Source organism: Saccostrea echinata, unplaced genomic scaffold, assembly GCF_033153115.1.
Source record: "Saccostrea echinata isolate AGI-Se365-2 ecotype Australia unplaced genomic scaffold, CSIRO_AGI_Sech_v1 ptg000009l, whole genome shotgun sequence".
Taxonomy (NCBI): Eukaryota; Metazoa; Mollusca; class Bivalvia; order Ostreida; family Ostreidae; genus Saccostrea; species Saccostrea echinata.
Genome location: NW_026889758.1, coordinates 18,272,967 through 18,299,607, shown reverse-complemented (window position 1 = coordinate 18,299,607; position 26,641 = coordinate 18,272,967). Strand labels below are relative to the sequence as shown.

Genomic DNA, 26,641 nt, shown 5'->3' with positions numbered 1-26,641 from the left:
TTCCTTAGATGAAAGAGATCATATTGATTTTTTTTTACCAGATTTTTCCTTGGTCATCGGAAGTACCTGTAGGTGTTACAATATCTTTTTAAGGTTCGATAGCCTAACACCTCGATCTTCTGTAACTGTTTTTTTTTTTTTTTAATTTCTTCAATTTTTTTTTGCATGTAATTTCATTTTAGTTATACATTTTTTGCCAATAATTGAATATAAATATATTACCCTTTTTTAATATAGTCGATAACAATCTTAAGATCTGTGACACGAATGTTTGTTTTTTATATAACTAGACATCGGTATCAAATATTCATGAAATATGAATGTCTATAAATGTTTTACACACTTTCTAATACACATGTATTCACAATTTATTTTAAACAAGTCTACACAGACAAATCGTGAAACATAATAAGCTACATGAAATATGGAATTGTATTTTTGTATGTATTTCACCACTTTACATTGAGAAAAAAATACTAGTAAACCAACGAGTGGCTATATAATCTATTTTCGTTAAAATGCTTAAATTTATTTTTATGTATCGCAGACTTCATAAATCACTGACTTCTACTTCTGCTAAACCGAAACATGACAAATATAAAAGCTATTCAGCATTCCCCAAAGCATCTCAAAAACATTATACTCAGTCTAGTGTGGCGGAAATCTCTATGACCTGTCCTTACAATATCATGGTAGCTATTTCAATTAAGCGTGAACGTTTCAGACTCACGTCACAATTAAATGTCATAAGTAAATCAGATTTTGTAGACGCAAATACACATCTATCCATGTTTTCACCAGTTTCACATTGAGGGAACTGTAAATACTTCATGTGTAATTGAAAGGAAAATCGTACAAATGGTATAGAGGTATATACGTATCAATGCAAAAACTTCGAAGAAACCTCTAAATCTATTAAATGTAGACAGATACTGTGGAATTTGTTAGTGTACCTAAGTCAATTCAAGATGGATTCTTGTCAGGTTTCTGACAAATTGAAATACTCATTTGAAGAAATATCCTTTATATATTAATGTAAGGAATCTGAAAGGTCATAATTCCTTTTCTTTTTTGTGTCGCCTGCAGAGCAGAGCGACATAAGGATCACTTCATTCGGCGTCTGTCTGTCCGTCTGTCACACCTCATACCTCAAGAACTGTAAAAGGTATGGATTTGATATCTTGCACATAAATTACTTAGCTTTTGTAAATTACCATGGTTACTGACCTCGTGACCCTTGACCAACTTTTCAAAATAGTTCATAATGTCGATATATTTTTGGCATTTAAGAAGTAACTATATGCCTTTTAGCATGTGTACTGTCTGTCATAAAACATTTTGAAAAAATACCAGCATTACAATCCACCTGACCTTTGGGCTTCTTTGCAAAAAATACCTCAGAGTGTTTAATTTTACTTAAATCTTTTGAAATTTGAGAGGCAGGGTTTTGATAATTAGCATTTATACATGTTTATAAACTCATGATACTGTACTTTAAAACTGTATGATATTCAGTTACTATACTAACTTATATTTAAATATTAAAAAAAAATGCATCGAGATTCCAGAATGGATAGTGTAGATGGGAATTGCAGTAACGAAAGACTGAAATCTATTTTAGAGCATTGTTGAAAACGTACTAATAAAATGATAAATAATAATTTTTAATTAATAATTTGAATTTAGCTATTCATATTTTCTCTGATTGTCAGATTCGCAGTCTCATACTATCCGTGGATTTTTTAAAAAAATATTTCTTAAATATTATTGAACACATAAACTTTAATGCTTGTAGTAAATAGTTGACTACTCTTATATTTATTAGCATCTTTAATGAAATTACAAAGTAGGCGACACATGCGTTCCTTTGAACACTCTAGCAACTTGACAGAAATGGTAAACTGAGTTTAAAGTGGGTACTATATTTTTGGTGGAAAAGCAGCGTAGGAAAATACTAGCTAGTATAACTTGTTTGCCTTTCAAATTTACTGCAGAATAATGAATTCATTTCAGATTTTAAATCAATTTTTTGAACGAAATGAAGCTTACTATTATGGGCGTAGAGTTTCAGAATATGTAAAATAAATATGGTTTTACAAACAAATTATAATCTCAATTTTTTTGTTTAGCTTTCATTCTAAAGATGAATTTGAGTGAAAAAATAAGGAAACAATGTCTTTTGCTTTTTCATCATTTTGTATCTCCATATGACTTTTTTTTTATCATTAAAATTAAGTGTACGAAGCTTTGAAAATAAACTAATACATGCGTAAAAGTTAAGGTAATTAGAGGACATTCAGATCAGCTGATCTGTCTATTCTAGTAAAAATATTTATCTCGATTTAGTGGTATAGTTATTCGATAGATCTTATGAGGCACATTATCTTTCTTTGCAAAAAGAAAAACATATTTAAAAAAAAAAAAAAAAGAATTAGGTATCACGAAATTAGCTTGATTAATGTTTAACCCTTGATGTCGAACAAAAAGATAACTACCTTGACCTGGCCTTGCTTCTAAAATGAGATGGTAAGTTTGATTAAATTTTTACCATCATAGTGATACTGTATATAAGGAATTTTTCGCCCATGAATTATTCTTTTCCTTTATCCTCGTTGCAAATTGGCGAATTCAAGGAACTTATCGCTTTTATAAAAATTAGCAAATTTAAAAAAAAAAAAATAAAGGTGCAAAATGGTTTACAGGTGCCAGATCGCTGAAATAACAAAGAAGCGAAATAACCCTGTATACATTATGGTCTTCTTAATTCTGTGAAAATTAAACAAATTTTAAATATGAGAAGAATTCATACTTAAAGTTTATGTAGGGGACATATGCCAATGTTTTTTTTTTAATTGAGGCTTACTTTTTACAGGACTTGAAACAAAATTCACAAGCAAAGAAACATAATAGTTATAATACGTAGACTTTACAGTTGATGTTCTGCGATGGTATTCCTAAAACGGAAATGGTAAGCCACAACAATTTTTAGTGAGACAGTTGTAATTCTGCATAAAGGTAATCTATGCCACTGACATTTCTTGTACAAGTAATGTAGAAAATTCTTTATTTTCTTCCATAGTAGAGATGATTTTGATCACGTAATTCAATAAAATTACGTTTGCTTGTCTTTCAAATGTCATTTTTTGTGTGGGAAGTTATGGATATCCTTATGGTTGCGTTTAATTCATTCATCATGAAATTAGCAGATTTTACATACATTGTATGTACCAATATAATGGAATATACAAACATTTACAGAAATGTTTTTTGTTCTAGATATGTTATCACATTAAGACTGAATATAGTTTTATATTTAGGATGCAAGGAAACCGATGACCTACTCAGCCCTAGCATTGCACTTTATAGCTCATGTCCATTTCGGGCCTGAGTTAATATGATACAATTTTTGGAGCATGATCTTTAAATTTCATTTCAGAGACAGAGAGGACAGGAACCACGATGAACAGCTCCAGTGGTACTAAGTCATCTTTTACTGATTTAGATCATAATTTAGCTGGAAAAGTAATCACTGGTCTAGTAGTTTGTATGGCAATATTTTTCAACGCTTTTGTGTTCCTCGTTGCATTATTTAGCAAACGTCTGCGAAAAAGTGGATATAACTTGACCACTATAAGTCTTTCGTTCACAGACTTTCTCGTTGGGGTATCCATTCGCCCCTTGATTTCTTACATGGCCAATACTTACTCAGTGAGCTTTAACTCGTGTACCGTAGCGCTGGCGGGATATACAACTTGCATACAAGCTTCGAGTTTCCATGTGCTAATCATTGGATTTTTGAGATGCTACGCAATAGGAAAAAACAGTTTTACAGTATTCAAATTCGAACTAAGAAACGCCATTCTAGTAATTTTCATTACATGGTTTCTAGCTTTATTTTCAACTGGCATGACTTTTTTCACGCTGACGAGGAAAAACGTGCCATTCATTTTATGTACCTTGGAGAGCGTCTTTGGCGATGAACATAAATTGTTCCTAAAATTACACAGCACGACGTTAGTGGCTTGTGGTCTACTGTTGATAACTATGAATCTTATAGTCGGATGCAAACTATATGCAAGGCAGACTTGGTTAAGGCGAATTTTTCCTATCAATATCGAATATGCAAGTGAACTAACACGGACGAAAGACACAGTTCATAATGATGATGTCTCCAACAGCAGTCTCGTCACCGTCAGAGAAATGACTATAAGTAAAGACGAAAATGAGGCAAAGGGAATAGAATACCACGAACAAAATCTGCATAAATCGACAATTATTTCAACATCTAGTAAATGTAAACAATTTCTCAATGACCCAGTTCGAAGGAGTGACAACAGTAAAGATAAATCGAAAGGAAAGTTGAACATAATTAACGATACAGAAAATATACCGCGGGTATCACAAAATTTATCCTCCTTTAAAGACACACCTAACTTTCATACCTCTTCAAAAACGCTCGTCTTTACATTGGATTCTGTACAATCAGACGGATCAGGACGGACTTCAGTGAAAGTCCCCACAGACAGGGAGAGTTCACAAGACACAAAAGCTCAAAAACCTGAATCATCTGATAGCGTAATGAATAAACCACTTACTATAAACCCCATAACGCTTCGCCATAAAAAATCATTGATAACTGTGTCCATAATTATTTTGTTACATTTAGCGTTGAACGGACCATTCTACTTCTTCCTATTCGCGGAAGGATTTTTGATGGAGGATAGTGGGGATGCCATCGTTCGTACTATTTTGTTTTGTATTTCTACTCTACATTCTGTATTTAACCCTCTTGTATACGTAGTGCGGATTCCTGGATTTAGGGAATTTATTAAAGACAAAGTTAATAGTTTTAAAAAGTGTGTAAGTAAAGGAGAAATTTAGAGAAAACGTAAAAATATAGAGTAAGTGTGTGGAAGATTGCTAGTTAAGAATTTGAATATTATATATATATATATATATATATATAGAGAGAGAGAGAGAGAGAGAGAGAGAGCATTATCACATACTATGAACATGTAGCTGTCATTTATCAACAGTTCAGTAAGATGAGTTTGATCTTAGCTTTGTCATGATGATATTAGATATGTCATCTACATGTTAAGAAGGCAAGTTTTTCTGCTGCATAGATGAAAATGGCTCAAATAAAAGCGCGTTTTCTATCAAACTTCTTTCTGAGTTGATATTTCTTTTTCCTGGATCGACTATTCCTTCATATATGTATAATTCTTTTTCAAGATTCTTAAAACTTTAGAAAAGGCTTTTGACATGTATTTGACCACCTGTTCTCAAATTGATAAAATGAAATATATGGAGATAACGAACAGTATTCAAGCTTAAAAGTCCATTAAACATTACAAAATAGGTGCAGAGCAAACACGGACCTCCAAAACATCAGAGGTGGGATCAGGTGATATGGAGGAGTGAGCATCCCCTGCCGACCGGTCACACCCGCCGTGTGCTCCTTGTCATGATCCGGAATAACGGAAAAATCCGTCGACAATTCAGTGTGCAAATAATGGCCTAACAATTAGTATGAAAAACGTCAGTCAGCATTTGACTCAATGATACATTGTATTTGCTGACAAGGTCATTGTATCGACCATAGAACTTACGAAATGATGACTTTAAACGAGACTGCTGATATTCGTGTTGCATCAACTTGTTTGTCAACAAAGTCTCAAACAAATATAGCCCCCTCAGGAACACTATGTTTCTTTAAAGCATACTAATCATGTTCTATTTAAGGTAAAAAGCATACTTGCAGTGAGATTGATCTATGTTCCAAGGCATATTAATAAGAATAGTATAAAAATTGTTTCACTTTAATTGCTTTGTTGTCAACATAAGAGGAATTTGAGTTCAATTAAATTTGAGAGTGACGAAAAGCGCAGGGAAGTGATACAAAATTCCATATGAAGCTATAATATAGACGGGCTAGCCTCTGCAAAGATTTAAATTTCATTTTGGTTTAACCCCAAATTCACAGGTATTTCCACGTTCCCTCACGGTGACTTTTTACCTTTATTTGACCTCCTGTGTTTAAAGTTCAGAAATGCAAAGACAAAATATATAAACTCATATGGTCTTCTCTGAGACTGCTTTCTGTTAAGTTGCGTCTGATTGTTACTGTATGTTACTAAGGATAGTTTGAGAAATGTCTTACTTTTGTGCATTAGTACACGCCTACTTTGTGTACAGATCAAGCCATAAGTAGGCCATGGGGGAGGGGGTGTAAAGACGAATAATGACCCTCCGTAGAAAAATGACCGGGGGTCAATTTTCGACGTTGAAAAATGACCTCCCAGCCGTAGAAAAATGTAATTTTTTGTAGAAAAAGAACCCCAGGTGTCAATTTAATTTTCTACATGTTCAACCCATAAAATATTGACCCCCACTGAAAAATACCCCCATCCTAACATAGTGATACAAAGTTTAAAAGAATTGATTAATGACAAGGTTTGGTTCTCAACGTTTAATTCTCTTGCGTTTTTCTGACGAACACTGGAAGAACATACAATTAAAATGTAATATAAGAGCATTACATGTGTATAGATCTATTGTACCTATTTGGATGTTTTACTAGAAAAAGAAACTAATGGCAAACTAACAAAAATATGATAAACGTGATGACTTCACTTTTCTATCGTCCACTTCCCTTATTTAGGTAGCAATATACCATCATCCTTGCATATGGAGTTTATGTTTCACGGTTGCTTCGATACACAAAGACATGTTCTATTTATGAACAATTTCTTAAACAAGACAAGCTATTGACAAATAAGTTGATAATACAAGGATATCAGCAATCTCGTTTTGTCAACAATTCGCAAATTTTATGATCGATACAATGACCTTGTAAGCATATTACAATCTTTCGTTAAGTCGAATGTTGACTGACTTTTTTCATACAAATCGTCAGGCCATTATTTACACACTGAATTGTCTACAGATTTTCCGTTTGCCCGATCATGCCAATGAGCATCAGCGGATGTGACCGGTCGACGGGTACTCCTCCATGGCACCTGATTCCACCTCTGATGATTTTTTATAGGTCCATGTTTGTTCTTCTCCAATTTAATGTTACGATGGACATTTGAACTTGATTTTCGTTATCTTCAGATAAAATATTTCATCTACTGCGTTTTCAGCACACAATAAAAATCGCGAAATAGGTACGTCACAGTACCTATTGGTTAAAGCTGTTATCTTAATCTTTGTTTTTCAAAAATCTCTTGGTATTTATTTAAGGCATGGTAAGGTTGAATGTCATGAAAAAAATGGACAAGTAAACATGAAAAACTTGAAAAAATACTTAGTGTCTGGAGAAGACGAAATCTAACAATATTCGGAAAATATACCATCATAAACACATTAGCTATTTCTATGATATTGTATAATGCCTTCATATTACAAAATCCAAATGTCGATTTTTTCAAAAAATGTTTCGAAGCTCATATATAATTTTATATGGAAATAAAGAGATAGGATTAAAAGAAATACTCTTATTGGTAATTTGAGAACGGTGGGATTGGAATCGTCGATGTTGAAAGCAAATTCATGCTGCAAAGGCATCGTGGATTAGCAAAATAGTTAATGTAGAAAGTGTTACAAATCGAGTTCTCAATAATATTTTGCAACAGTACAATATTTCAGTATTTGATATTATCAAAACTATTGAGTGTAATTTTATTGAATCTGAGTTTTTCAAAATGTTAAATCTGCCGAAATTTTACGGCAATGTGTTTACAGCTTTTAACAGATGTAAAATGCAAAAAATGCCAATGATTTAAAGGGAGGCGAATTTTTAAGTGAATCTTTTATGGAATAATAAACTTTTTCAATTTAATTCAAAACCCCTGTGGACCGTTCACGGTACTCGTTCACGTCCACGGTGGACAGTTCGAATCTCGGCCGCGACTGACCTAAGTCGATAAAAAATGGGTAGCAACTGTTCCTTCGCCATGCGCTCGGCACTTTGTAGTGAAAGTTGCGGGTCCTTCGGATGAGACCTTAAAGATCGAGGCCCTGTGTCACGGCAGGCGTTGGCACGATAAAGATCCCTCACTGCTCAATGGCCCTGAGTGCCGAGTAAAGGTCAAAATTTGAAGCCCTTCACCGGTATATGGTGACCTCTCTATATGAGTGAAAAATTCTCGAATGGGACGTAAAACAACATACAATCAATCAATCAAAACCCCTGTGGTTTAAAAATTGGATACAAAGTGATATTTTATACATTAAAGATATATTTGACGAATCAGGGGAAATTTATACAGTTGTATCAATTATTTCTTGAACAAATTGAATAGAAAAAATAATATATTATGTGAATATTATATGCTTGAAAAAGCTGTTAAAGATTTTAAACCAAATTTTGACTGTTTTATGCTAAATACGTGAAACTAAAACCAATTTTACATTTTTTTTTTTATATAAAAATAATGCTGTAAAATCAGCACGAGAGATAAGAAGCAATTCTTATTACTCAATTTTTATTGAAAAACATTGTTTGAAAACAGATGGAAAAAAAATAATATGCTGGATGGCTTTATATGAAAAAATATCTATAAAGGCAAGATTTTGAATATATACTAGAAGAGAATATCAGAATTTAATTATAAATTATTACATGGTATTTTGAACAACAATGGTTCTGTAAGCAAGTGGAATAAAGATATTTCTCCTTTGTGTGAAATTGTGAAATTAAAGATGATACAAAACATCTCCTGTTTGATTGTAAAATTATTAAACTCATATGAGCCTTTTTCTAAAATTTGATATTACTTAAAAATTAATTGTACTTGGATTTTATAATGAAAGTAGTGAAAAAACTTTGCTTTTGAATAATTTGTTAGCCTTTATTAGCTTCACTATGTATAAGATGAAATGTAGATTACAAAATAAGAAAATGTCTGAGAGAAAATTCCTACATACACTGAAATCTATGCTTTATATTCAAAACGAGCAAAGTTTGAGCTCTAAAAACATCAGAGGTGGGATCAGGTAAGTATCCCCTCCCTGAAAATATCAATAAAAATATAGATATTTAGCAAGCAAACATTACATTTATAATATAATATATGTTTATACAGTTCTTGTGACTTCAATTTTGAAGAGGTAGTACATGTATTTGTCCACGCAACAATTTTGTCACGATACAAGATAAATTACCATCATGTCCAGATAGCTATCAAAACAAAATTTGATAGCATGACTAGACGGGTTAGAGTTCGATGTATCAGGATACAAGATACACTATATCATGTCAAGATATCTATCAAAACAAAATGTGATACTTGACTAGACGAGTTTGAATTCGGCGTATATGGTGGCATACTTATGACATCCATATATTTTTTGTCAACATAAGAAATCTCTTCAGGTCAAGATCTAGATAACTAGCTGGTTTTGTTGAGATACACCAACTTTTATCTTTTCTAGTCACGAAGAGCTATCACATTTTCTTGTTATACCTATCTTGACATGACAATGATTTATCTTTTATCATGACAAAATTGTTGCGTTGACAATACTGCCTCTTCAGAATTGCAGTCACGATAACTGTATATACATATATATAGCTATCTAAATAGAAGACGTTCTACGGGTGCCTCGGTCATTTTCTAATGAAATACGCAGATCTCTTCTATAAAATTGTTACTCTAATAAGTATTTCACGCATAATTTCAAATGAATTCAGTTGGAACAAATAAAATAAAATACAAGTAAACCAACCAATGATTTTTTCCTTAATTACATGTACTATTTACAATTATGCCCAATCTAATGAAAATTTTAATAATTTTAATGAGATTGAATTATGCCATCCACATAATTTATGTCAACATAAGATATCGCGTCAAAAATAGCTATCGGAAAAAAGAATGTGGTTGTTTATCCTGACTAGACGAGATAGAAATTTTATTGTATCTTGACAAAACCATCAAGTTATCTTGACCTGACGAAATAATTATCTTGACTTGACGCGATTTCTTATGTTAACAAAAATTATCTGGATTGCAGAAATATGCCATAATAGACATTTAAAAAACAAACATAAATATCAATATATCCACATACATATGTATGAAAACTTTCGCACAAATATACTAAAAGAACTAAGTACACTTTATGTACAGAATGACCCTCTCTATATACAAATACATTGATCAAGACCAACGACCTATTTTAAACACCAATATAAAGTGGATACTTAGTGATTATAATTTCTTTAACAAAGTTTCCTCCGAATCCATGTATTAAAAACAGATTGTGTGAAACTGCACTGTATTTTAATTCTTTGGTGTTTCTGAGTATTTTCACCAAAGAATTAAAATATGAAACCAGCCAAAAAAAAAAAAAAAAAAAAAAAAAAAAAAAAAGAACATATTTTTAAAACCTATAGGCAAAGTTCTTTCATCATATAATTGCACATTCTGGATCAGAGGTTTCGCTCTATGCAAATTATTAAACTTTTGGCAGTTTTCAGGAAAATTTCAGGATTTGACGAAATTCATGACGTCGTAACACAAGGACTAGTGAGAATATTTTGTCATTTTCAATAGATATGCAGTCACCAAGTGTCCAAGTGATATCTAATGTTGTGTCATCTAGAATGAGAGTTTTGATTTTTCAGAAATTTACTGGGCCAAATTGGCTTTGTGAACCTTGCTCTTTCGCCTTAATTTGCTGGACTTTTGCGTTTTAAGACATTTAAAAAAAACCTTCAGTATCAGTTTTTGTCTTTTTCGAATTTGTACCTTACACATGTTTTTGTGAAGCTAAATTCAAAAAAGAATAAATCGGGTACATCTTGAGTATTAAGATCATGCTGTAACAATATAGATATTTACACAAACAGTATTACTATTACACTACAAAGGACTCTTTTAAGAGAAATGAATCTAAAACTGATGGAATACTATGATCCCATTATATTTTTTTTTATCTTCAGCAATGATTTTTATTAAAAAGATTGCCCCTGTAAAGACGAATAATGACCCCCATAGAATAATGACCGGGGGGTCATTTTTCAACGAAAAAAAAATGACCCCCCAGCCGTAGAAAAAAAATCATTTTTTGTAGAAAAAGAGCCCTAGGAGTCATTTTTTTTTTATATGTGCGTCCTATAAAAAACAGAACCCGGTTGAAAAATGACCCCTTTTCCAACAAAGTGATACAAAATTTATAATGATTTATAATGATTGATGCCAAAGTTTGAATCTCAATGTTTAATTCTTCTTCATGCCCTTATTGACCAACACTGGACGAACGGTCAATTAAAATGCAATAAAACAGCACTACATTAACAGCATATTTCTATCTTTTAAGCTTATTGTGTTCTCAGCACATATTAAAAATCACAAAATGGCTACTATTGGTTATATAACACTTAACATAATCTCCCTTTATGACTGTCTTCCATTTGTTTCATATCTGGATATTTGACCGAATATAGACATACCTAGCTAAATAATAGACAAGCGGGATGTTCTGGCTTTTCAGTGGTAAACATGTCTACCAAAGTATTCAGCATGCTTTGAGTACGATTAACTTTTCTAAAAAGTGAAGGAAAAATGATGATATCATTTGACATAATAAAATGACATAATATCTCATGCGAACGACATACCGTGGATATATTTCCTAATGAAAAAAGGTGAAGATAATGAACAGTAATGATTTAAAAATATCCACAAACAATTCTGTTAACAGGGCATAAAAAAGGACCCCTGAAAATTGCAGAGGTGGGATCAGGTGCCTCGAAAGAGTAAACATCCCCTGTTGCCCCCTCACATCCGTCATAAGCCCTATGAATAAATCAGGTAAACGTGATAATCCGTTGTCGAAATTAGTATAAAAGCAAAGGCAAATTAATTGACCCATTTATAGGTTATATTTGTAGACAGGGTCATTGATACGACCAATGAATTTACGAAATTCTGACTTTAAACGAGGTTGTTGAAACCCCTGTAACATCAACTCACATGTATCTGTCAGTAGCCTGCCTCGATTTAAAAATTAATCGTGCTCTTGGGTATCGAATAAGTTGGTAGACTTAAAGGTGCTTGGACACAGATTTGAAGTTAATATTTTCTCAAATTTTCTGTATAATTTCATGACTTATATGTTGCTATAGCATTTCATGCTCAAATATAATAAAAATCTTATTTCATCTCGAAGTTATTGAAACTTCAAATTTCTGGACGCGTTTGATTGACACATCCTTGCACTTTCACAAATTTTAATTTTTATTCTTAACACTTGAGAAAAGTGGCAATTTTGTTATGTATTGATGAAAAATATTAAAACTATAATCCAGAAAATTCAGAGTAGAAATGTTCGAAAGAAAAACCCACTCACAGTATTGTCAGTCCGTGCTCAGTGGTGTGTGCAGACTTTAAGAATTGAACACACCCGGTGAATCGTAAACATTAACAATAACAGAGCTCGTGCCCTGTTTACAAAAACAGTTTACGTTTCACGGGTGTATTCAATTTGTTAAACTCTGTACACAATACTGAGCACGGGCTGACGATATTAATGAGGGGGTTTGCTTTTGCACATTTCTACTTTGAATTTTCTAGATGATAGATGTAATATTTTTCATTAATACACAACAAAATTGCTTCTTCTCTTAAATATTAAGGATAAAGATAACATTTGTGAAAGTGCAATGATGTGTTAATCAAACGCGTCCAGGAATTTTTAGTTCCAATAATTTCCAGATAAAATAAGTTTTTAATTTTATTTTCGTGTGAAATGCTATTGCAATATATAAGTCGTGATATTATACAGAAAACTTGAGAAAATATTAACTTCAAATCTGTGTCTAAGCACCTTTAAACATAATATGCAAATGATAGCGGAATATTACTACATAAATAAGGAAAGTTGACGATGGAAAAAGTTGAGGTCCTCCCGTTTGTTAGACAATTTAGTTGTTCTTTATCGTCTATAGTCAGAAGAACGTCCAAATATGAAGCAGACGTAGCAAACATAAGAAGGACATAAAATTTCTGCATGTCTCGTACACAATCGTATAATGTGCATTCAATTTTATTTCTAAAAAGTGGTCCATGGGAATTTCTTTTCAAATATATAGAAGCAATAAAGAAGAATCCCATGCAGTATAATGTACATTCAAGTCTGTTAACATGGTCGTCTAAGAATAGGATAAATACATGTAAGAGGAATATTTTTTTTTTTTAAAATGCACTTTAAAACAGTGATACATTTGTCACATCAATATGGAAACATTTCAATACAGTTTATATTGAAGTACATTAATGTTTTCAATTTATTATTAAATACAGACTATTTTATTGACCTTCAAGGTGACCATAAGAATTTATTTTTCCTACACTGAACTAAAAATAGATTGAAAAGATTTCTGAAAAGTTATTTCACCTCCATCCGAATTCCACTCTAGTTGACATAATATTCAGGCACAAAGAATCAGAGAAGAGGGAGGTATACCCTCCCCCCCCCACTTTTTCTGAATGTAAATTTTAGCAATTTATAGTTTGAAAAAGTTCATTTAAAGTCTTGTAAACAGCCCCTCTTTTTTATATAGTATAGTTAAAAAAATCTCTCATACTTTAGTTGACAAGGTGAACATAACATTCAGGCGCATAGAATCAGGGGTTGGGTGGGGTGTCCTCCCCCTTCCATTTTCATGAACGTAATTTTTAATTTTTTTTCGCTTGAAAATGTTAATTGCAAGTTTGGTTGCCCTACCCTCAACTTTTTGATAGAGTAGAGAAAAAGGAAATCCCCCTTACATCAATAAACTTTTTTAGGGGTTCATCAAAGATTTTTCTAAGGTAACTTGTCATTTTTGCCTCTTATAATGCCCATTTCCCCTTTCGATGCCATGCCTGACATGCTCAGGTAAGCATTTTGGCCAACATGTCTCTTGATTTATTTTATTTTTTTGCCCCCTAAAAATTTCAACTTTAATGCACAAGGGGTCATTATTCTACGGGGGTCATTTTTCGTCACGTAGGGTGTGCAGATTTTTAGGATGATGACACTTTTTCTACGGGCAAAAGGGTCATTTTTCGACGCCGAGTAATGACCGGGGGTCATTTTTCGCCGTTGAATAATGACTGGGGGTCATTATTCTATGGCGAAAAATGACCCCCGGTCATTATTCTATGGGGGTCATTATTTGTCTTTACACCCACATATGATAACAAACTAAGTTATTAATACTAATTCTGCTAAACTTAATATTGATCTCGTTCCTCTGTTCTTATAGTTGAAACATTAGAAAGAATACTCCGTTTCATGATACGATAATGTGTTGCGTATTGATAAAATAAATACAACTAAATAAAGTCTTGAATTTAATAATAATTTAATAACCGGTCGCTATTTGTTTGATATTCATATCATAATGAACAATTCTCTTTTTCAAGTTTATTTCAAAAACATCGCGATCGTGTATAGAAATAATTTTGACAGTGGTCAACCAATTAAGTTTCCAGTTATATCGTCCCTACAAAACAATTAAAAGACAACAATTATGATATCTTTACAACATACATTTGTACATCCCATCCCTTTTTCTAAGACTTTTGAAAATGAATATTTCGATTCACTTATGAAATGTTAACCATTAATTCAATACCAAAGGTTTAAAAATGACTGAAAACAAACATTTCATAAATATTTCTGTATAATTTCAGTTTATATACAAACGATTTTCATTCAATGACTTTTGATTTGAAATCACGCCATGTGTAAGGGGAATCTGATTTAGGAAAACTAACGGGGGTGGGGGGGGGGATACCAAATCCTGTTATCAAGCACCTTTGGATTGTTTGTTTCGAAAGAGTCTATCATATGAAATATAAAGTTACATAATTATATTCTGTATTTTACCCCATATGAAATGAAAATGAAAAGAGATTATCATTCAAAAAAGATTATAAAACTTAGATGTAATTTTACATTTGTTTGCAAATATAATAGTGCGAATCATCACAGTCTCTGTCATCCCAGACATAGGCGTAGCCTTTATGTGAGGAACCGTCAATCAACAGACAATTTTCGTGACCACGCCCATTTCCATTGTTTGGTTCCCCATGACCGAAATGTGTGTAACTCATTTTGTCCCCATACGGTTCCCAGACAAAGGTGCCTTCTAAAGTCCAATCAGTCCCACCTAACCAAACAACACTGTCTGAAATTTACAGTTAGACAAATTACATATATTATACAAATACTGGACCAATCAAAGGCATCAAATTACATATATCATACAAATACTGGACCAATCCATCTCAAAACGGTGCTGTACGTATATGCTTGTCATGACAATGTAAGGGAGGTCGTATAAAATCTACAAGTCATTTACATTAATTCAACTTAAAATGGCATTCTTCCTTTTCCTTTTTTTATAATTACCTTATTTTTGCGAAAATTGTTATGTGATAGACATTTGGTTTTTTATCAATAGCCTTTTTACATTGCAAAATTATAAAACTGTCTGTGAAATGAGCATCTGTAGACAGTCATTTTTTTCCGAAACTTACTGTGTGATTGTTTCATAAGGCCTACAATAAAATTCTGTTCTTCTTGACTTAACACTGTTGCGAGGCTGGATCCATGAATTTGACACATTTTCTTTAAAAAAAAATTATATATATATATATATATATATATATATATATATATATATATATATATATATATATATATATATAGAAAGCACAAAGAATATCACTTTTTATAGGGATACACACTTCAACTCTTAAACTAACACTTATAAATTAAAATTGAATTTCTTTGTGATTGCTATATTAAATATTTCTTCACTTAGGGCAGTTATGTTAGTTTAAGAGTTGTTGTAATATGTGCTTTATAAATAAAATTAAATTTCATCACAATGTGTATCGGTAAAGATCCTCTAATGTCCAAATAATAAACTAATGTCCAAATAACTGTATCTCACTTCCATTCTCAATGACCGTGAAGAAGTTTTTTGACTTGTCTAGATGGCCGAGCGGTCTGGTGCGCTGTTCCTGTACTGCTAGGAAACAGATTCCGTAGGTCGAGAGTTCAACCCCGGGCTGGGGCGGAAGTGGGTATCCTTATAAAAAGTGAATTTCTTTGTGCTTTCTATATTAAATATTTCTTCACTTAGGGCAGTTATGTTAGCTTAAGAGTTGTTGTAAAATGTGCTTTATATATATATATATATATATATATATATATATATATATATATATATATATATATATATATATATATATATATATATATATATACCGGTATATATATATATATATATATATATATATATATATATATATATATATATATATATATATATATATATATATATATATATATATATATATATATATCCCACCTCTGATGTTTTAGAGGTCCGTGTTTGCTCTGCTCCAAAATTTGTATTGTTTAATGGACTTTTGAAGTTGAATACTGTTCGTTATCTCCATATATTTCATATACACCAGACATAAAAGAGAGATATCATTCAAATAACAGTGTGTCAGTTTGCTTGATCAAGCGTGCTAAATTTTTACACCTTGATTACTATATTACTCGTTGATTGGCTGGTTAGCTTAAAAAATGCACAGTACCTTATATATAATAATTATAATCTTTATTTATCCAGGATTACACAATTAGCAAGTAGCTAGTTTTCATTGTGCTCCTGCATCAAAATATATTAAATAAAAATAAATCAATCAATCAAAATATAAAACACTGGACTTCCAAATACCACCAAGAGTATTCACCATCGATCACTTTGAATGATTGTTTACTACGGAAGAAAACAGCAACACGTGGTCAGTCAAAGCCTGTTTTACTACCTTTGATCATACATGTACGTGTCGTGAATTGACCGGATAAAAATATTATAAGAACATGTACATGAAAACTAGTAAAGTAACACTCCTGAGTTTTATTACATGGGTGCGGTATGCAATTGATAGCTAAAAATGATTTTTACAGAACGTTTGATTCACACAACAAAGCGCTAGAGTTTCAATTTAGATGTCCAAGAAACTCTAGCGCTTTTTTGTAATAAATCAAAATCTTTAAAAGGTCTTCTCCTTGTACTAGGAATATTTAATCAACCAAATATTATAACATATGCAGAAAACGGGATTTGACTGACCACGTGTTGGTGCTTACAACAAATGCCGTACTCGTAAAGAATCATGCAATGTGATTTGCCAGTATTATCAGTGGTATTGCAGGTATTTGTGTTTCATATGCAAAGTGGTATTGATTTCATTGAAATCAAACATCCTATCGATGGATAATATGGTAATTAATTTGCGAAATTATACTACGGTCGATCAAGCAAACTGACACGCTGTTATTGGAATGATAGTAGTATTTCCTATGGAAATTTAGTTGCTCTTTACTGATGATTATACACGTCTTCATACATCGAACCTATTTTAGAGGTACATGTACCGTGTTGAAATATTTAATACATGTAATCAAGTTAAAATATTCGGCTTAATACCCCTCTAAACTGAAAAGATTACACTACTTATAAATACACATGACACCTCTCAGACATGTGCTCGTACATACCATCCCATCAAACCAAGATTCCTCCTCTGGTCCCATGTGGTAACAGGCGGGGCCATGTTTAGTCCATCCTACAGGGCACGCCCACACTACCAACACTTAAGGATTGATTCTATTTATTATGACATATATAAGCTTTTACTTGTTTATAAAATTGCACTGTATACTATAATTAAAATGTTTAATACATATCAACATTGGACATTTTACAGTTCCGATAATTTCTCAAAACAAAAGCTAATTTACGCAGTCATATTAAGTGTGTATATACTTGCTGAACAAAACAATATGATATATATAATAGTTAAATAGCAGAAAAAAATGCCTACTCACCAACAGATTGAAGGAAGTAAAATTGTAAAACCTTTCCAGTCATTGGATTTTGGAAAATAGAAATCAGATCCTATAAGTACTCTTTATAGCCTTGAATAGAGCTAATAGTCGTTTAATTCCACATGGAAATGTACATTTAATGCACTAGGACCAATTTTGGTTGTTTTTAAGCTTTTGGCAATCCGATGTTGTCCAAAATGAGCATCGCCCTTTCTTTGAACTCTGAAGTTTTACCTATCTTTAGATAAGAAATACAAATATGGAAACAAATAACAGAAATATTTAACATATTCCTATTGTACCTCTCAACTCTGTGGCCTTAGAATACTGACTGTTTCTTTAATACCTGCATAGCTCACTATACTTTGAAACGTCCTTCTTTGTATTTGCCTGCCCAGTTAATCAATGTGCTGATATGTACCACCTCAGATTTTCTGGATGCTCCCCTTTATCAGAGTAATGATAAATCTTGAATAAAGAAGCATCAAATCTTTTCGACAAATATGTACATGTAATTAGCTAAGTTGTCCGAGCAAATATCAAGTTCGTCCGAAGAATTCCGATCAAAAACAATTTCATAAAAATTTATTTAATTTGTCCAAAGGAAGAACTTACATGTCCACACAGATAACATATATCCGAGCGAAGAACAAACTTAGTCAGAACTATTGCAGTACCTTATTTTTTAAAATATATATCAAAATTCGTCCGAATTATATTTCTTTCTGGTCTTTAACGGCATCGTACTATATGGTTTATTATATTCCGTATATATAAAAGTTATGACCATCATGCTTTTTTAAGATTCTAAAATTTAAAAAAAATTATAATCTTATGATTTTTTTTAATGGAAAAATAAATGTATTTGCTAACAAGAGCATTATAATGACCCAGGAATTTTCAAAATGCTGACTTTGATTGAGACGTTTTGAAAGCCCTTTAACATCATCTTATTTGTCAGTATTCTGCCTCAGTTTTAAAAGTTGATTGTGCACAGAGCTTGCTCTAGAGTACCGAATACGTTAGGAAGCTTAAACACCATATGCAGGCGATAGTGGAATATTACTAAAATAATATATACATTTTATGTTGAAAAGATAAAATAGTATAGTAGGTTAAAACATTTATTCAAAGTCTAACATTTAAACATTCCACAAATAACTTCCAATACAAAAACATCAAATAACATTGAAATACATATATATACTTTGGCAGAAATAGGGGCAGACTCAGCTTCTCATAGTTTTAATCAGTTAAAAACCCTATCCTCAGAACAGCGGAACCAGTCCCAAGAGCCGGAAGAAAGGTACAGATATATGTACCAGTCAACTCGGTGAAACTGGTGTGCTTTGAGATTGAGGTTCAACTTCCAAGACAAAACTCAACTCGGTGTAGCAGCATAGGAGACCAGTCATGTTTGACCGACAAGATCCGGAAGAGCACGTAGTACTCAACTCGGTGTGGTAGACTGAAAGATGGACTGGTTCCAGGATACAAGAGCCGGAAGAGAATGTCTGGAAGATGATGCTTATAAACTCGGTGTAGCCTCTCTATGAATTTAGTGAGATATTTCTCTCAGCATGCCGAAATGAAAGCCACTTCATAGTTAGGTAACAAGAGCCGGAATATAAGCTATTTAAAACAAGTTACATGATTTTTTGGGGGTTTAAAATTTAATAATATATATATATGGTAAAAAATTATTAAATGATGAATAAAAGGCTGAGTCTACCCAATTTGGGAATGAAAATATATATGAATAAGCATTTTACATGAAAATGAAAAATATGGAGATGCGTAGGGGTGGTGGCGATTAGACTTCTGTTTACAATCCACTCTGCCACTTTATCTAGTTTATAAGTAACATCCAATCAGAATCGTTGAACAAATTAAATGTAACTATCAGAACCTAACCTGGTAGATGTTAAAGTTACGGTATTCTTTTCAACATAAACTTAGCTTATTCTCATAAGCCTTAATTTATGTTGAAAAGATAAAATAGTATAGTAGGTTAAAACATTTATTCAAAGTCTAACATTTAAACATTCCACAAATAACTTCCAATACAAAAACATCAAATAACATTGAAATACATATATATACTTTGGCAGAAATAGGGGCAGACTCAGCTTCTCATAGTTTTAATCAGTTAAAAACCCTATCCTCAGAACAGCGGAACCAGTCCCAAGAGCCGGAAGAAAGGTACAGATATATGTACCAGTCAACTCGGTGAAACTGGTGTGCTTTGAGATTGAGGTTCAACTTCCAAGACAAAACTCAACTCGGTGTAGCAGCATAGGAGACCAGTCATGTTTGACCGACAAGATCCGGAAGAGCACGTAGTACTCAACTCGGTGTGGTAGACTGAAAGATGGACTGGTTCCAGGATACAAGAGCCGGAAGAGAATGTCTGGAAGATGATGCTTATAAACTCGGTGTAGCCTCTCTATGAATTTAGTGAGATATTTCTCTCAGCATGCCGAAATGAAAGCCACTTCATAGTTAGGTAACAAGAGCCGGAATATAAGCTATTTAAAACAAGTTACATGATTTTTTGGGGGTTTAAAATTTAATAATATATATATATGGTAAAAAATTATTAAATGATGGCCAAAACTCAGGTGAATGTAGTTGCAATCGAAATGAAGCTGAGTGCCCCCAAAAATGCAATATTAATAATACTGAATAGAAATGATATACATGTACATCCTAATATAAAACATAAAAGTTCTTAATGCTGAAAAAACGAAAATTGTATGCAATTATCTGACAAAGGTCAACTAAACCTAAAACTGAAAATAAGTGTCAGGTGACAAGGTATTAAACAGTTGTCATTGACTTTTGTGCCTCTCGTAAAACAGTTTCTGGTGTTCTAATATATCTACAATAAGCATCAGAAGACCATCTACCTAACACCTTGATTAAATGGTCTTCCATATGGACAGCAGCTGCAGTGGTTGCTGACCCTATCCTGAATGAGTGTCCATTATATACATCTGAATTACATCCAATACATTTAAGAGCATGCTTAAGTTCAGAAATAAATTCAGTTCTTGTTAGAGCATTTCCATCGCTATTTACAAATAATGGTTGCTTGGCTGAAAAGGGCAAGGAACAGCGTGCTTTTAAATATTTACAACATATTGAAAATGGACATATTATGTTGCTTGTGGGGAACAGTTTAATTGTAATTCCTTTTCTAAAAGGATCAGTTTTTGAGATCTTAAGATTTAACAATACACAACTTTCTAGAACACTAAGGTCACTAACACATAAGTTTGTTGTGGGGTCAAAAGAATCCTTAATGGTAAATTCCCCACACCTTAAAAAACCAAAAAATGCTATAGTACATACAGTTTCTAACATAAAATTTCTAAAACTTTCTGTTCTACGAAAATATATACAAACTTTTTTCAGTATGTCAAAAGTTATAGGATGTCTTAGCTTACAAGATGGTAACTGCATTCGTTTGACACCATTTAACAATGCTTTAAGTCGAGACAGATTGGTGACATCTGGGTAAGCAATGTTGCTTTCAAGACATATAAATTTAATACCACACAAATACAGCTTAATGGTTGAAAAGCTTAGCTTAAGCCTACTAACACAGTGAGCTACAAAGTATATCAAATAGTCTTCAGTCACTGGGATGTCCGAAGTATATGCACTAGAAATGGCACATGACATCAATAAAAATTGAACGTACATATGGAACGCAGACCTATAAGTGGATCTTGTGCTTGGTGCTACGGCATTTGTCCATAATTGTTGTACTACGTCTTCGAGCTCCACAAAACATCTTTGGGTGGTGGTACTTTGGTTGCATGCTCTTGGGCACTGGGTACCAGACTGCGAAACTTCGAAATCTGTAAACGTGATAAAGCATCTGCTATAGTATTTTGTTTACCAGGAACATGAATTGAAGAGAATACAAAATTATGTTGAGCAGACACAAGAGTTAATCGTCTCATTAACGGCATAATATGTACAGACTTTGATCTTCCGTTATTTAAGATTGCTACCGTTGCCGAATTGTCACACATAAAAACTATTCTTTGTTTCTTCCACATATGACCCCAGAGAATGGAAGCTACAACAATGGGATATAACTCAAAGAAAGCAATTGATAATTCTGTATCACTATCACATAATTGTTTAACTTCATCTGTCCAAGGCTCGGAGAACCAGTTTCCTTTAAAGAACCCTCCATATTCTACCGTTGCAGAAGCATCTGTATAAAGATTTAGTTCGTTCCTCTGATGTAATCTGAGACATACTATAAAATAGATTAATGCCATTCCAATTGCTTAAGAAACTCAGCCACATTTGCATGTCTTCCCTACATTGTTCGTTTATTTTCACATAATGATGCAGTTGTTTAACGGTGGTGGATAGGGCAATAAGATGGGAAACAAAAGACCTTCCTGGGAGGATGACACGGCTGGCGAAGTTCAAATGGCCCAGTAGCTGCAGAAGTTCTCTCTTCGTACAAGATTTGCGTGATTGAAATTTGTGAAGGAATTCTGTTATTCTTTGGAATTTCTCATTTGGGAGTCTGGCTTCCATTAACTGTGAGTCTAAAATGATGCCTAAATACTCTAAGCACGTGGTAGGTCCTTCGGTTTTATGCAGAGCCATTGGTATATTGAGAGTTTGAAAGATATAATACAACAAATTCATGTTTGTTTCACCGTCATTTTCAGGATGTTCGAAAGTGATGAAATCATCTAATAGATGTAGAATATATTTGATTCCATAATTGTTATACGCTATCCAGCACACTGCTTGTGAAAGATTGTCAAATATCTTTGGACTTGATCTGCAACCAAATGATAATTTTGTATAGTAATAATATTGTGATCTCCATTTGAAACAAAACATATGCCACTGTTCGGGTAGAACCGGGACAAGTTTAAAGGCATCGGAAATGTCTGTTTTGCACATAGTGGTCCCACGTCCTAGAGTCTGAATAATTCGTATGGCGTCATCTATTTTAACATAAGACAGAGAACAGTTTTCTTTATCTATCATGGAATTGACACTGGCATGATGCTCGTTATCATGAGGGGATGATAAGTCCATGATAAGCCTTGGTTTCCCTGAATATTTCCCAATTGCCACGCCTATTAGGCTTACTCTGTATTTTGGGAATGGAAGTGACTCTAGTGGACCTACCACGAAACCTTTTTCCACTTCTGTCTTCACTAATTTATCTACTATTTCTGGCTGATTTCTAGCCGACAGAAGATTTCTACATTCTAAGGTTTCTGAATCAGCATCTGCATTAGAAATCATAGTATCAAAGCCATAAGTAAAACCATCACACAAATATTTCGCAAATTCTTTGTCAGGATGATGGAAAAGTTCATGTGTTAAAACTTTAATGCTTACAGGCGTTGTTAGGAGATCATCTGTCATCATTGTCCTGTTTTCTAGTCACTTTTTTCCAACCTTAGGCTGGACTCTGGAAACATTCTTACATAATGAGGATCCATGGTCCTTAGAATGACATGTTGTGCACAGATGTTCAAACTGGCAATTTTGTCTTTTGCATTTGTTTTCGTTAAAGTTATTACACACTTCTTTCCCATCTATTATGGTCCTTGGTCGTCCATATCTGTCCATTGATGATGACTTCGGGTTTTGTGACGGAGATGAAGTAATCACTGGAATTCTACTTTCAGATATTTTTGGACAGAAAGCAGACATGTGTAAGGTTGATGAACATGTATTACAGGTATTGGCTTGAGCATTTCCCATCACTATCATCATAAGATTCAAGTCCTTAACTGACCAATCCACCTTAACATTATGGTCTCTTAGTGCTGTGGCTGCTCTGGCAGAAAACTGGTAATGGTAATCATAGAACTTTTGACCATAAACGTTATGAATATCCGCTATGTTAGCCTCGTACCTGTCCAGTTCAACTTGCCTTTCAGGGTACTTTTGACACATGACTCTCTTGTATCGTCCGAATGCAGTAATAAATTCGGATATAGTCAATTGTTTATGGAGTCGAGGATCCTCATATTTTAACAAGTTTATTGTGATATTCTTCGTCTTTTCTGTCTCATATTTGGGTATTAGCAATACTGCTAAATTCACGTCTTCCCCCCCCCCCCATATCTTCTGTCTGAATTTATCCCCAAGAATGTCTAAATGCGTTAGGTTTTCAGAGGGGACACCAAATTCTGTCTGAGGTAATCTATACCCACCTGTATTCTGAGTTGCTGGGACAGTCTGGCTCCTCATGGCCGCATACGCCGTGTCCAGTGAATTACCCGTGTCATTGTGCTATTTCCTGTATTTCCCGTCTTATCTGACATCAGTCGGAGCACTGTCTGTTGTAGACCCATAACGGTTTGTTGCATTGTGTTCATAGTATTCAGCATACCGCTGATTACTTGATTATTTACACTGGCGGCCATGTTGGAATTTTTACGCAAGGATTCCGAGCCCGAATTCATATGCGTTTGAGCACGTTGGACGGTCTGGTCGGTAAACTCGGTATGTGTAGATGTTCCGATATTGGAAGTTTCTTCAGACTGGGACACAATGGGTGTTTCTGTCGAGGAATTAGGAAGCTCATCAGGATGACTATTTTGGGACGAGTCATTTTCCCGCCGTTCTCTCACCGTGGGGGTTCTGTTTACATTTTCCAAGTAGAGTTTTCTAAGAGTCGCCTTTCCAATATTAGCAGGGACACGAATGTTTAATTTTAGAAGTTCTTCTTGAAACTGTGTAGTTGTCCAATTGTTTACGTTAGTAGCGTCCCATCGACTTGACATATTTTGTAATGGACGCTGGCGAGTGCGCGGTCTTGAATTACCATCCGCCATTGTGAGATAACTGTCTCTGAATTCCAAACTACGATTACAGTTTATAAATCACGGAAACATACAACTTCTGTATTAAAATTGTTCACATATCTCACATAATTCTGTACACGCAATGCACAGTCACAATTAGAATTTTAAGACCGTGGAAAACGGGCAATAAATATTAGACTTCTGTTTACAATCCACTCTGCCACTGAATCTAGTTTATAAATAACATCCAATCAGAATCGTTGAACAAATTAAATGTAACCATCAGAACCTAACCTGGTAGATGTTAAAGTTACGGTATTCTTTTCAACATAAACTTAGCTTATTCTCATAAGCCTTAAGTAAAAATTGGCCATGGAAAAGCTTACTCGGAGGTCATCCCGTTTGTCATATAGTTGTTAGTTGGTCATAAACGTCTGCAAAAGATTTTTTTCTAGAGTTCATTGTATAATTTGGTACTCTGTCCAGGGAAACTGTCCCAAAAATGAAAACGATTATAAAGAAAAAAATAAAACAGTTTTAACCAATATCCAATGTGACGTTTCTATTGTATTATATTGTATGTTGAAAATACAGTGTGTAAAATATGACGATAACGAACAGTAATCAAGCTCAAAGTCCATCCGAACAATACAAATTGGGAACAGAGCAAACAAGGATATCTAAGAACATTAGATTTGGGACCAGGTGCCAAATAGCCTCTCCTGTCGACTAGTCACATCCGTCATCCGCCGCTTGCTCTTTGCCATGATCGTGCAAAAGTGTGAAAATAATGGCCTGACAATTTGTAAGAAAAGCCTTAGTTAATATTCAACTAAATGATAGATTGTATTTGCTATCAAGGTCATTGTATCGGCAGTAGAATTTGCAAAACGTTGCCTTAAAATAACTGCTGACATCCTTGTATCATCAGCTTATTTGTCAATAGCTTGTCTCGTTTTAGAAATTGTTTGTACGTAGAACATGCTCTAGCGTATCGAGTCAATTAGGAAATATGAACTCCATATGCAGGTGATAATGCTTTTGTTTGTTTGTGTGTTAAACCTCCCTTGAGACGCCATTACTTGCTGGTGGAGATCTGCAAATTTAGACCTGTACTCGGCACTTACGACCTCTCAGTAGGGAGGGATCTTTTTCGTGCCAGCACCTACTGCGACAGGGGACCTCGGTTGAAACGGTCTCATCCGAAGGATCGGTGTCCACGTCCCGCAGTGGATTCGAATCTGCGACGTAAGGATCAACACCTTACTGAGCGACTCTAGACGCTCTAACCACTGCGCCACGCGAGCGACAACATTCCGTAGTAAATTTAGTATAAAAACAAAGGTCTAACAATTGGTAGGAAACAAGTATGCCATAATACGACACATTGATAGGTGATATTTGCTTATAAGGTCATTATATCGACCATATAATTTACGGAATACTGACTTAAAACGAAGTTGTTGAAATCCCTGTTAAATCAACTTACATATGTGTGAGTAACCTGCCTCGATTTAAAAATTGATCGTACTCAGTGCATGCTCTTGAGAAGCAAAAATGTTGGGAGACATAAACATCATATGCAGGTGATAGCGGAATATTACTACATAAATAAGGAAAGTTGACGATGGAAAAGCTGAAGTCATCTTGTTTGTCAAACAATTTAGTTGTTAGTTGGCCTTTGTCGTCTATAGTCAGTAAAACATCCAAATATGAAGCAGATGTGGAAGACTCTGTGATGTCTTTTATTTCAAGTTCACTGGCATAAATCCAACACATTTTTTGGCATTATCTGAGTGTTAAGTGATGTTGTTGTGCCTCTGGATGCCTATACACCAAAGAAGAGAAGCATCATGATGTTGGACCACTGCCCGACTCCGACTTACTTTGGCAATACCAAAATTTTATAGTATCAA

At 33.6% G+C, this 26,641-nt stretch overlaps 2 protein-coding genes across 2 annotated transcripts; both read right to left on the bottom strand.

The window, feature by feature from the left end:
- Positions 1 to 14,454: 14,454 nt before the first annotated feature.
- Positions 14,455 to 15,631, bottom strand: LOC133183406 (perlucin-like). Its single transcript, XM_061318368.1, has 3 exons — positions 15,539 to 15,631; positions 14,959 to 15,186; positions 14,455 to 14,503 (listed from the first exon to the last, which is right to left on the bottom strand). Exons 1-3 carry the CDS (start codon positions 15,628 to 15,630, stop codon positions 14,473 to 14,475), a joined length of 351 nt encoding a protein of 116 aa, XP_061174352.1. The 5' UTR covers position 15,631; the 3' UTR covers positions 14,455 to 14,472.
- Positions 15,632 to 19,007: 3,376 nt separating this feature from the next.
- On the bottom strand, positions 19,008 to 25,078 carry LOC133181938 (uncharacterized). The gene is made up of 2 exons (XM_061316589.1): positions 24,132 to 25,078; positions 19,008 to 21,782 (listed from the first exon to the last, which is right to left on the bottom strand). The coding sequence occupies exons 1-2, from the start codon at positions 24,166 to 24,168 to the stop codon at positions 20,737 to 20,739; spliced, it is 1,083 nt and encodes a 360-aa protein (XP_061172573.1). The 5' UTR covers positions 24,169 to 25,078; the 3' UTR covers positions 19,008 to 20,736.
- Positions 25,079 to 26,641: the final 1,563 nt, after the last annotated feature.

What these genes read in the sequence shown, in the direction of transcription:
- LOC133183406 (XM_061318368.1), bottom strand. Translation starts at nt 15,630, where the DNA reads ATGTGTCAAATTCATGGATCCAGCCTCGCAACAGTGTTAAGTCAAGAA. An exon ending in ATGAAACAATCACACAGTAA is followed by an intron (nt 15,187 to 15,538) that starts GTTTCGGAAAAA and finishes AATTTCAGACAG; the next exon opens with TGTTGTTTGGTTAGGTGGGA. An exon ending in TATTATATTTGCAAACAAAT is followed by an intron (nt 14,504 to 14,958) that starts GTAAAATTACAT and finishes ATTGTTTTGTAG; the next exon opens with GGACGATATAACTGGAAACT.
- LOC133181938 (XM_061316589.1), bottom strand. Translation starts at nt 24,168, where the DNA reads ATGAGGAGCCAGACTGTCCCAGCAACTCAGAATACAG. An exon ending in CCCAGCAACTCAGAATACAG is followed by an intron (nt 21,783 to 24,131) that starts GTGGGTATAGAT and finishes TCACGTTTACAG; the next exon opens with ATTTCGAAGTTTCGCAGTCT.